General features: G+C 42.0%; 1 protein-coding gene across 1 annotated transcript; it reads right to left on the bottom strand.

Annotated features, from left to right (window-relative positions):
- Window positions 1-3,149: 3,149 nt before the first annotated feature.
- LOC109524363 (endothelin B receptor-like) lies at window positions 3,150-11,882 on the bottom strand. The gene is made up of 8 exons (XM_019884166.1): window positions 11,693-11,882; window positions 9,027-9,534; window positions 7,480-7,592; window positions 7,188-7,392; window positions 6,289-6,438; window positions 5,550-5,683; window positions 5,330-5,438; window positions 3,150-3,312 (listed from the first exon to the last, which is right to left on the bottom strand). The coding sequence occupies exons 2-8, from the start codon at window positions 9,411-9,413 to the stop codon at window positions 3,172-3,174; spliced, it is 1,239 nt and encodes a 412-aa protein (XP_019739725.1). The 5' UTR covers window positions 9,414-9,534; window positions 11,693-11,882; the 3' UTR covers window positions 3,150-3,171.
- Window positions 11,883-12,148: the final 266 nt, after the last annotated feature.

The raw sequence follows: 12,148 nt of genomic DNA, 5'->3' as shown, positions 1-12,148 counted from the left end.
ACAGGAGTACACTGGAAAAAAACTGAAGTACTCGAACAAAGCTCTGAAAACCACAAGGATTGACTTTAACATTTGTATTCATTTATGTATTTAATGTATTGATTTTACTCACACCGTTTTATTTTGTATGATCGTATTTTACCTTGTTTTAACTACAATGTTCCTCACTGGGGGCTGTCCACACTGTGAGCTGTGTTTATTGCTGGCTGGAGGGTTGCTGCCTTGAGCGAGATCCTGGCTCTGCGGATGGGGTCTCCTGTGTCTGCTTAGGTTGGGATCACCCATGTGGTGGGCTCCCTGCGGCTGGAGGCTGGGCTTGGCTCCCCGTTTCCCCGAGAGACGGTTTGTCTTCATTCTGGTCCTCTGTGCTCAGCCATTTGTCGCAGCATTGATTGAAATTTTACTTTTTTTTTTTTTTTTAGGGATTAATAGTGCTTATTTCATTTGGGGTCTTTGTTTGTTTTTCGGTGTTATCGTATGAACTGTAAAGCACTTCTGAGTTGCATTGTGTCTGATAAGGTGCTACACAAATAAAGGTGAACTGAATTGAATTCACATTGTAAGATCTATCCTTGACAAATGAAAATTTTAAAAGTTGATTTCTAGTCCACACAATATATTTAACAGAATGAGAATTTATAAAAAATATGCTTCGTAAAGAAGTATAAACATGAGCAAAAAAAAGTGCTTTTTAAAAACAGCACAGTCCGACAGATAATCAAACAATTAATAAATGCAAGTGATGTTTCTGTTGTAGACCGATGGGCTGAGCCCAGAGTTGCAACAGTAACCACACAGCGACAGAGGTATACCATCTTAATTTTGTCATCTGTCCTCAGACTAGATGTTATACACAGTTGGATAAAGCAATAACAAGCAGGAATAATGAAATAATGGCGCTCATTATGACTTCTTCAATCTGACAAAATGGCAATGATTAAGTACATAAAATACATTCAAAAAAGCTGCCCTTCACTTGACGTTAACAGCATGAAATCAACACAATTTCTCAGGCGTGATGTTGAAGTCACATGGGCACTGACAGTGCTCAGTTTTACATCCTGATTCTATTCATATGCAGAAGCATGATTTGCCTTTTCAAAGCAATGACTCGTCATCTTTTCTCACTTTGACTTTTCTCTGAGGTTATCAACGCTTCAGTGCTGTTACTGTACTAAGGCTATCGTCTCTCGCTTTAGCTAGATACATTAACAGTATATATATATATATATATATATGATAAAAAAATAAAGGGAACACTTAAACAACACGATGTAGCTCCAAGTCAATCACACTTCTGCGAAATCAAAATGTCCACTAAGGAAGCAATGCTGATTGACAATCAATTTCTTTTGCTGTCATGCAAATGGAATAGACAGCAGGTGGACATTACAAGCAATTTGCAAGACACCCCCCAATAAAGAAGTGGCTCTGCAGGTGGTGAGCACAGACCACTTCTCAGTTCCTATGCTTTCTGGCTGACGTTAGGGTCACTTTTGAATCCTGGTGGTGCTTTCACTCTAGTGGTAGCATGAGACGCAGTCTACAGCCCACTCAAGGTAGTGCAGCTCGTCCAGGATGGCACATCAATGTGAACTGTGGCAAGAAGGTTTGCTGTCTCTGTCAGTGTAGTGTCCAGAGTGTGCAGTCACTACCAGTACATCAGGAGATGTGGAGGAGGCCACAGCAGAGCAAAAACCCAGCAGCATGACCGCTACGCTATCTCTGCATTTGTGCAAGGAGGAACGGGAGGAGCACTGCCAGAGCCCTGGAAAATGACCTCCAGCAGGCCACAAAGTGCATGTGTCTGCTCAAACGGTCAGAAACAGACTCCATGAGTGTGGCATGAGGGCTTGACGCCCACAGGTTGGGGTTGTGCTCACAGCTCACCACCGTGCATAATGTTTGACATTTGCCAGAGAACACCAAGACTGGCAAATTCGCCACTGGCGCCTTGTCCTCTTTACAGATGAAAGCAGGTTCACTCTGAGCACATGTGTCAGATGTTCCAGAGTCTGGAGACGCCGTGGAGAACGTTCTGCTGCTTGTTTGGCAGTGGGTCAGTAATGGTGGGGGTGGCATTTCTTTGGCGGGTCGTACAGCTTTCCATGTGCTTGCCAGAGGTAGCCTGAGTGCCATTAGGGATCAAGATGAGATCCTCAGACCCCATGTGAGACCAAATGCTAGTGCGGTTGGCCCATGGTTCCTCCATTTGCAAGATAATGCTCGACCTCATGTGGCTGGATTGTGTCAGCAGTTCCTGCAAGACGAAGGCATTAATGTGATGGACTGGCCCGCCCATTCCCCAGACTTGAATCCAATTGAGAACATCAGGGACCTCATGCCTTGCTCCATCCACCAATGCCACACTGCACCACAGACTGTCCAGGAGTTGGTGGATAATTTAGTCCAGGTCTGGGACGAGATCCCTCAGGACACCAAACGGCAACTCATCAAGACCATACCCAGGTGTTGTAGGGAGGTCATATAGACACGTGGAGGCCACACACACACTACTGAGGCTTGTTTTAAGGACATTACATCATAGTTGGATCAGCCTGTAGTGTGTTTTTCTGACTTAAGTTTGAGTGTGACTCCAAATACAGACCTCTATCGGTAAATAAATTTGATTTCCATTGATAATTTTTGTGTGATTTTGTTGTCAGCACATTCAACTATGTAAAGAACAAAGCATTTAATCAGAATATTGTAGTTCATTCATTCAGATCTAGGATGTTTTATTTTAGTGTTCCCTTTATGTTTTTAGCTATATATATATATAAGTTTAGAACCCTGTGTGTGCATATATATATATATATATATATATACGTGTGTGTGTGTGTGTGTGTGTGTTTCTGCAATTTTGCATGAAACTAGTTCTGTACAGACATTCACATATGACTTGATAAATGTATTTAGCATCCACTGAAGAACATTTATCCTCAGAAGCCTTGGTGTGAAATGTGTCCGTATGCGTGAAGCATTGGTGTCGTCCCTGTGCAGGTACAGTCCAGTTTGGGCTCATCCTTTGATATCTTTCAGCCCTATTCAGACTTCAAGTCTTAGAAGACTTCTTATCGAGCTCCGATATCACGTCCATCGTCATTGCTAATGGTGCCATAGGGGTTTGTAAGAAAATAAGAGCAGGCTAAGTGTGCATGTACTGTATATTTATGAGGCGCTTGTGTATTTCTGACTGGAGCGGGAGCTGGAGCGATCTAGTCCATTGCCATGACAGGAGCCCTTCCAACCTGGGATGGAACCTCGCTCATCTAGTGTAGATGTTCCATAGCACCAGCAGCACAGGCAAGACTGCAAGAACAAAATGGTTATCTTTTTTTCATGCAGGAAAGATCTCATCCGCAGGGAGCCAATGAGTCGGCCCTACAGTACTTTTCCATGCATGAACGCATGAATGGGCACACAGTTGGCATGTGATCATTCCTCTTGCGTGTAAATGATTTTAAATCCCGGTTAAAATTTTTTTTTTTTTCTTACAGCATTGACGATTAAGGTCTTTTAAATATTTTGAAAATATATATTTTTTACAAAATCTTGTTCCCGCACTGTACATTCTTTTAGTCATTTTAGTAAGCTACTTTTTATTTCTTTGATTTTAAATGCCTTTCACTCTTTGGTTTGTGAATCCAGTTAAATGTTTTACTTTTAATTATGTCAAGCGCATTGAGTTATCTTGTTAATTGAAATGCCTGAATAATTTTAAAAAAGCTGTCTTCCCAAGCCTCTGGCAGGTTAAGAATTATTGCAACTATCTTGCACAATAGATAGAGAGAATGAATGTATAATTACTGCAAATAAGCCACATTGAAAAGTAAAGTTACGAAGGCTGAGCTTTAAATCAATATCTATATGTTTGGTGACAGACACTTGATCAGTAGAAATGGAAAGTAGATTAGATTGTTCGATAGTAATAAATGAGGAAGAAAACGTCAATCCCAAATTGAAAGGCGTTCCTGGCTCCACTGTGAGTTAGATTTGTGCCACAATTACAAGCACGTGACTAAAAATTTTGAGCACAAGTGCATGTTTTGAGCGCACACGGACCGTTCTTGTGAGCCTAGTCTGCCATGTGCTTGTCTGCCAGCCTGAAGAAGCTCCCTAGCGTGTGGCCTCCGGGAGCCGAATTAAATTGTGTCTTAACATTGTTAAAATAAATGAGCAGTTTTCTCCGTGTAACACTTACAATAACATTGTATTGCGCAAACTAATATGATTAAAAACCTCTGGATGGCTATAGATACATGAGAAGTAAAGGAGTTGCTTGCTAGTTCCATGCTAGCTCCGATGTTAGCTGGCTCCAAACCTTCGACTTTGTATCGCATTGAAATCACAATCAGGTAAGAAAAACAATAAATTATGCCTTATGCCAGCAATATGTGTGCCAAAAAGTGAAAGGAATGTGCTCCAAGAGAGTATTAGTTTACGGGTAGATTTTTTTGTTGTTGTTGTTTTTAAGACGCCACGCTTATTTTGTATGAGCTGCGAATGAACCTTAATTTAACCGCATCAACACTAGTGCTTTGGGGTTGCTTATATACATTATCTACAAATACACATGGCTAGACAACATTGCACATCACCCCATGTACACAACAGCAGTGTGTACATGGGGTGTACATGGGGTGTACGGTAAATTCCTTGAAAATTTGTTTTCGACCAGATATTTTGATTAGTATTTTTCCTCTGGATGATTGTGTTTTATTGTATTTTATCATTAATCCAGTTCATCTTTTTTCTCAATTAATTATTATCGATATTGACAGATATGAAATACTTAGGTCCTTATACAATTTTTCAGCCATATCGCCCAGCCCTACTGATGGCACACACAAACATGCTGAATTGCAACACGGCGTGTGTGTGTGTGTGTGTGTGTGTGTGTGTGTGTGTGTATGCGTGTGTGTGTGTGTGTGTGTGTGTGTGTGTGTGTGTGTGTGTGTGTGTGTGTATCTGGGCCATCTTTCAATCCATTTTCTACAGTGCTTATCCTGTTTCTGCAAAAGGAAGGCTACACTCTGGAAGAATCCACTCTGGACTAGTAGTCAGTCAAGCAAAAGGCACATATTGAGACCGACAACTTTGACTCACATTCACAATGTCACTGAGCCGGAAAAGAGCTCACACTGGCCCCAGAAGTCAGGAAAGTGAACCACCAAACCACCAGGGACTTGTTTGTGCGTTTTTACTTTCATGAATTAATTGTGAATGTAATTATTTATTTTAAAACGTGTTTGCCCGATATCCTTTCTGTTGAATTGTATTGAGCTTGACAGCTGTTTTTCTTGTAATTTTGTCTTGGGAATCTTACCTGAAAGCAGTTTTTGAACTTCCGACTGACAAAGTAGAGGGCAATGGGGTTAATGCAGGAGTTCAGGGAAGCCATGTTGATGCCGATGTAATCCATCACTAAGAGGAAGCTGAAAGAGGGTGGTGACAGGCGTTCACAGTGAATTCGACAGGAAGTCACAAGTCACAGAACAATGTGTTCTCATGATGTGTGCAGTTTATTTGCTGATGTCTACGCCTACCTGAGGAGTTCACAGCGGTTGGGGTCATCTTGGTTATAGACTGTTTTCTTCAGAATACGGCTGAGGTGAAGTGGCAGCCAGCAGAGAGCAAAAATCAACACAAGGCAGAACACTGTCTTGGCCACTTCCCTCCTCTACACAAAGACAAAATGATGCTCAAGTTGGGGTTGTTAGCTTGACCACACCCATGAGGGGTCAAAATCTTTCAGCATAATTGGTAGGGCTATGGTTCGTTTCAGTTTGCGACGTATCACAAAAAAAACATTAATTCATCGAAACAAAAGTTAACAAGAATGGTACACCACAACAAAAAATTGCAACGTCTCAACAACGTCATGTGCCATTCAACATCAATTGCAGCTTAACAATGACGTCTCATGCTGTCCACAAGTCGATTAATTTTTTTGCTGAGGTATGGCCTTCCACTCTTCCACCCGCCTCGGGCTGCTGCCCAGCTCACAGAGCACCTGACCCCTTTGGCCCCTCCAACAAGGTGGTGAGCCCATGGGAAGGAGGACCCACGGTGTGCTTTCGAACTGAGCGTAGGACTCCATGGAGATACTTAATTAATTAAACTATTAATGAACCCATGTACTCTGGTTTCAAGCATGACATTATTTTATAATCCGTTATTTCAATGTAGTAAGCAATTCATATTCAATATTGCAACGCATCAAAGAATTCATTTTTTTCGTCCACCCTGAACAACCACAGTGCGCCATAATTCTTGCAGTCATACCTGTTTCATGTGGTCATTGAGTGCAATTCGCATGCCTTTCTTTTGACTCAGCATCTCACAGGACATGAGGGTGTAAAAGATTCCTGTGCAGGCAAGTGGTAGGCAGAAGTAGAAGCCAAACAGCCACCAGTCTTTTGCATCTTGGTAGAACTGGACAGATGCAAACACACTCAGAGATTTTCAAACTATTTAGCATGAGCAACTTAAGTTCCTAAATTTTGGAACAGGGCTCCAGACTTTCTCATCTTTTTTGTTTTACTAGGAGCACTACAGTACATACAGTTGTGCTCATGACTTCACATACCCTCGGGCAGGAGTGTCCAACTCCGGTCCTCGAGAGCCCCATATCCCATGTGTCTGATTTCTCCCCTGTGTCTGATTTCTCCCCCTGGTTCAAATGATCAGATCTTCAGCGAGCTCTGTAGAAGCATGATAATGATCCTGATCATTTGAATTAGGTGTGTCGGAGGAGGGAGACATTCAAACTTGCTGGATAGGGGCCCTCGAGGACCATAGTTGGACACCCCTGCCCAAAGGTATATGGACTTATGAGCACAACTGTATGTATAATACAGTAAAATAATGACTACACTTTATTTAACATGAACCCTTGAAGTTAATTCTAGACAATGTGCATTTTTTGCAAATAGAGTGATTTGTTGTAAATAATGTAGTGGTCACCAACTCCGGTCCTCGAGGGCCCTTATCCTGCTCTCTTTAGATGTTTCCCTCCTCCAACACACCTTATTGAAATGGTCAGGATTGTTCTCGGGCTTCTACAGAGCTTATTGATGAGCTGATCATTTAGGTACGTTGGAAGAGGGACACATCGAAAGCATGCAGGGGAGGCCCCTCGAGGGCTGGAATTGGTGACCCCCTGATTCTATAGTATTGCCTACCTTTATAAAGTTGGAGCTCTGCTCTGGATGTAGCAGACATACGCGCAGCTTGTTGCCTCTATACGGCATCTCCAGCATGTCAAACGCCAGCACCTCGGGGACTGCTAGTAGCAAAGCAATCACCCAAATGAGTATCACCTCCACTGCTTTCCACACAGGGATGCCCATCCCCTTCACCCTGCTCCATGATGTCACTGCGTGGTAGCTGCACATGCAATGCACACATGGTAGTTTTAGCCAATTTGACCACTGCGGTTCTGCACGGCTGGTTGTGGATTACGAGCATACACACCGGTCCACACTTAGAGCACACAGGCTGAGAACAGTGATACCCACTGAAGCTTTTTGAATGAATGGGATCATCTTGCAGACATATACTCCAAATGGCCAGTCCTCTGCTATGAGCTGGAGACAATAATAAAGACAGAGAAATTTGTAGTTAGGACACAGTATTTGGCTTTGGTCTCCAATTGTATTCTTCTGTTTTTTTCTTATATGATTGTCAAAGCCAAAACTAACACTGGAGTGTGTCTCCTTTCAGATAAACTATTTCTCCCAGGGGCTGATCAAATCAGTTCAGCATCAGGGCAATGTCTCAAGTTATTGTGTTTTGAGAAGAGAGAGGAATAAAAACAATAGAATTTTAAACCCCAGTGGTCTTTTTAACACATGCTGGCAGTTTATAATTAAAACATCATTTTACATTTCAGTTGCGCTTCTCAGAAACAACAGAAAATTATTTAAGATTCAAATTTGCCTTGATGACAAGGTCAAGCGTATTGAGTAAGAGTTTGGGAGATTAGCAGACCTGACCATGTTTTGCCTTGCATTCAAGTCAAATGCACAGCAATGCACATGATACAAGACAACTGTTTTAATTTCTTTTTGACACAATTGCTGCCAGTGCTCATAATACACGTGTTACGAATCCACAGTGCAGCATAGAATGCGCCAAGCTATAACTGTGCATGGAGGGAAACCGATTTCGAATCAAGTCAAAATGAACTAAACACTGGTATAATATCTTGGATGTGATCTCCTGTTGTGTAATACACTAGGTGAGATGTTGACGAGGCCTTACGTTGTGAAAAAGTACTTCATTGTTGCCAAACTGAATGACAGATTCTAGATCCAGCAGGTATCTTTTAAGATTAAACCAGTAAAATAGTGTATATGTACACGATGGGACAAATGAACTTATGACTGTGGGTAGACACACCACCTTGGGGCAGTGGGAAGATTATCATCCTGCCAAGAGAAATTGTTTTCTCGTCATGACCCATGACAAAGTTGGGATGAAATCCAAACATTTGCAGTTGAGTTATAACAATGCAATTCTCAACAACAGAGGCCAAAACCCCCGACCATGCTCTGCCCACTAGCTGTGAGGAAAATTTTGTAATTTAACATGGTCCATAACCGGATGATGATCTTTGTCACAGACAGACTTTGGCTAAGATCTAACCTAGTGAAGCTGAGTTTTTACAGTTTTGAGTTAAAAAAAAATGTTGTCTCTTCCCATATCATATGGTGTGATTTTTTTTTTAAATAAAGCACGTCTTGTATTTAAATATACAGCGTATGTACATGTTTTTGTTCTGTGTTTAGTTTGACAGTAAACTCCACCTTGGGTGCTATTAAACAGCAAAAGCACATTCACTTTACGCTTGCTACGCAAGCAACATGGTGCATTCAGGTTACTTTCACAACCTCAGGAACTTGCAAACGCACTAGGCTGTTCGGCAAATCAACCCCCCCACATCCCATCCCCTCGATTATAACATTTTAAAGATCAAGACCAACACCAGAAAGCAATCCAAATGAATGCACTTTCTTTACCTTATAGACATTGACGGGGATGGCGATTATGATATAAAGTAGGTCCCCCAGTGCCAGGCTGCCAATTAGGACATTGGGTCCATTCCTCATACACTTGTTCTTGTATATAATTCTGAGCAGGGTGGAGTTCCCAATGATCCCGACCACAAAGATCAGGCAAGACACAATGGTGTTCACATACTTGAAGGCGTGCTTAATCTCTGTGGGTTTTAAGCACATTGGGGGGAAGGAACCCCTCGGTCGGGCCGGCTGTGGGGGTTGGCGAGAGACGGACGCATTATTCTTGAAGACTTCAGAAGTGTCAGGCACAGTCGGGGAGTCCCGGATGAACCGAGAGGCCTCAACCTCCACAGCCATCAGGAAGCACAGTAAAGCGAAGGCCTTCATTGTGAAGCGAGGGAGGTTTTTTTGCACAGGGGGGGCGCTTCCTCAGTCAAAGGCAGTCTCAACGTACACAATCTCACATCGATGCTTTTGGTCTGGAGCCCTTTCCCAAGATATTAGTGTCCTGAGGAGAAAAGAGACAAATCATCAGGCAGGACAAGCCGAAAAACAGCGACGTGTTTAGAGGTGAGCTTTCAAACAGCCTTGCAAGATTATTGCATTAATAGGCTGAACGTTTCACCACACCCTGAATTTATTAGCCATTTAAAATGTAAAAGTAGCTAAGTATTGTGTCTCACACTTTAATATAATCAAGAAGACCAAAAGATTTTTTTTAGGTATCCATCCATCTTGTTCAGGCTCACGAAAAGCGGTCCATCCCAAATGACTGCAATATTTATGGAGCAACCATGACAGACTGAATATGAATAGAAGGTTGCCGCCTTGGGGCACCCTCACATCCACAGCGCTTAAGTAAGGCCCCAAATTCCTGAACTGAAGCGTAGCTATATGCATGTGAAGAGGTCAAAACAATAAAGAAGATGATATATTACAGAGTGATGGGTGGAATCCACCCCAGACTGCTGAGCAATCACTCACATGTAGGGTAATTGTGAAGTGTTCATTGTTTCAGCATTCATCCCATGCCAGCTACAGTATGTAAACCACTACACGACAGAATTTCTATTATCCTACTACTTCAGTCCCTGTAACAATTTAAAGTAACATTTTCTTACACCGTAGATACATTTTGCAAGGTTTTGTAGTCAAAACCTTTTGTCATTACATTTATGACTTTATGAACACATTTCAGGCAGAAAGAAAATCATCCCTAATACAAAAATTCTTTCTCAATGAATGAAGAGAACGGAGACTGTTGCCACGAGCTGAATTCAGAACAGTACCAATTTATGAGTTGAATGTGAAACGTCTTCAGTCAGCGCACGTGTGAGTCATGCGTAACTCTTAAAAGGCTTTGCCAATGGGATCTCTCAGGACAATAAAAAAAATATGTTTACAATCACATAAACACAGTATGCACAATCTCTTAAACTCAAAGCATTCCCGCATAAACAGTCTTGAATTAAAATGTTCGTGGACTAGCACAGTCAATCACCAACTGATTTTAATACCGTTTTATATTATAGTCTGGTTGTTGAATGTACACGCAGTATCTTCATGCACATGCGCAGTCTACAAAACACAGCTCGCATTGATGGCTGTGCAAACACAGAGGCTTGTTGTATTTGCACACACAAAGACAAAATCATATGGATGAACTCACACGCATGAGGTAAGTACTGGGAACAAAATGCGGCCTAGGAATATATATCAACGAGGGTGGGGCACGTACCAAATCATGACATCATCAACATGGGGGGCGGCTGTGGCGAATGTCATGCACCGAAACATACTGCAATGGTCGCAGGAGGTGGACCGTTCCTGAAATGGACTGGCCGTTCAGGAATCTCCCGAAATTCCCAATGGCTACCATGCACCCCCCCCCCCCCCGCCCCCTAAAAATTTGCAAACTTACACCCATTACTCTCTTTAGCGGATTTGTGGTGCCTCGTTTTATTGAAGAGACATGCCCATTAAGCCCTGAGCAAGAAAGAAAGAACGATGTGGTATGATGTGAGTTTTGATTGGAAATAACTTCCTAAACAAACAGATTGGTCATCTAAAACCCTCTAGCCATTTCCTGTGATGGCTCCAAAAATTAAAGGGAGAAGGTCCGTAAAATAGCAATGAGGTAGCGTCCCATGAAATTATGGGGTCCTCATGTATACATGCAAGTGATGGACAGAAATTAATAGGAATGGCAATTTGAGGGACAATGCTACTGTAGTAACAACTACAATTTCCGTAAAATAGCAATGAGGTAGCGTCCCATGAAATTATGGGGTCCTCATGTATACATGCAAGTGATGGACAGAAATTAATAGGAATGGCAATTTGAGGGACAATGCTACTGTAGTAACAACTACAATTAGATAGATAGATAGATAGATAGATCATCATAAATGGAAAAGTAGGTCATTATTACCTTGTGTCTTGGTCTAGTACTATAAATTTGTTAAGCACTGTAACTTCCAAAACAGATTTTTGGCCCGTCTGGTTAACTTTTTATGAATTGCATTTTCTTGCCAGAGCACCCACCATAATATAAACAATGAATCGGTATCAAGCCTGACAAGAGGTGGTGTTACTTATTCGTCCAACTTCTCTTGTTAAATATTATAATGATCAGTTATTTCGTCAAAAACAGCTCAAGAACTTACCGGATAACCAAAATACAGCGAGTTGCAGTCAGGGTTTAAGTTTCCTCATCAACATTGCACAAGATTTTCCAGTCAGTGTCTGGCGAATAAAACTTGCCAAGGTCTTGCGCGTCGTGTCTGAGACGTTCTCGTGATGTTTGGCTCTTCTCCACTCTTCCTTGTATGAGCTCCTCTGTCGCAGAGGAGCACAATGCGCGGCTTTATATGCGCCAATCACACAGACAATCACGTGACAGCGTAGCGGCCCGAAGTGCGCCTTTACTAAGCTTCATGTACAACTTATTTTTTTCTACATCACTTGTACAAGTAGGAAAGGCGATTTCGGTAATTTAGTTCAATTTCTGCTCACGTCCTCCATACATTCACTTACATAGCCACATAAAGGACACCTGTCGTTCGCAATATGAGCTGTGTCACAACAATCAGAAATGATGACATTTTCTGAAGTGAGGATGA

Source organism: Hippocampus comes, unplaced genomic scaffold (assembly GCF_001891065.2).
Source record: "Hippocampus comes isolate QL1 unplaced genomic scaffold, H_comes_QL1_v1.1 scaffold156, whole genome shotgun sequence".
Taxonomy (NCBI): domain Eukaryota; kingdom Metazoa; phylum Chordata; class Actinopteri; order Syngnathiformes; family Syngnathidae; genus Hippocampus; species Hippocampus comes.
The sequence above is the reverse complement of the archived record's forward strand: the minus strand, read 5'-3'. Positions and strand labels throughout refer to the sequence as shown.

Excerpts from the sequence above, each read along its gene's own strand:
- LOC109524363 (XM_019884166.1), bottom strand. The coding sequence starts at position 9,413 with ATGAAGGCCTTCGCTTTACTGTGCTTCCTGATGGCTGTGGAGGTTGAG. Across the intron at positions 5,684-6,288 it reads TCAATGACCACATGAAACAG|AGGAGGGAAGTGGCCAAGAC; the intron begins GTATGACTGCAA and ends GTCTTTGTGTAG. Across the intron at positions 3,313-5,329 it reads AGTTCAAAAACTGCTTTCAG|TCTTGCCTGTGCTGCTGGTG; the intron begins GTAAGATTCCCA and ends TTGTTCTTGCAG.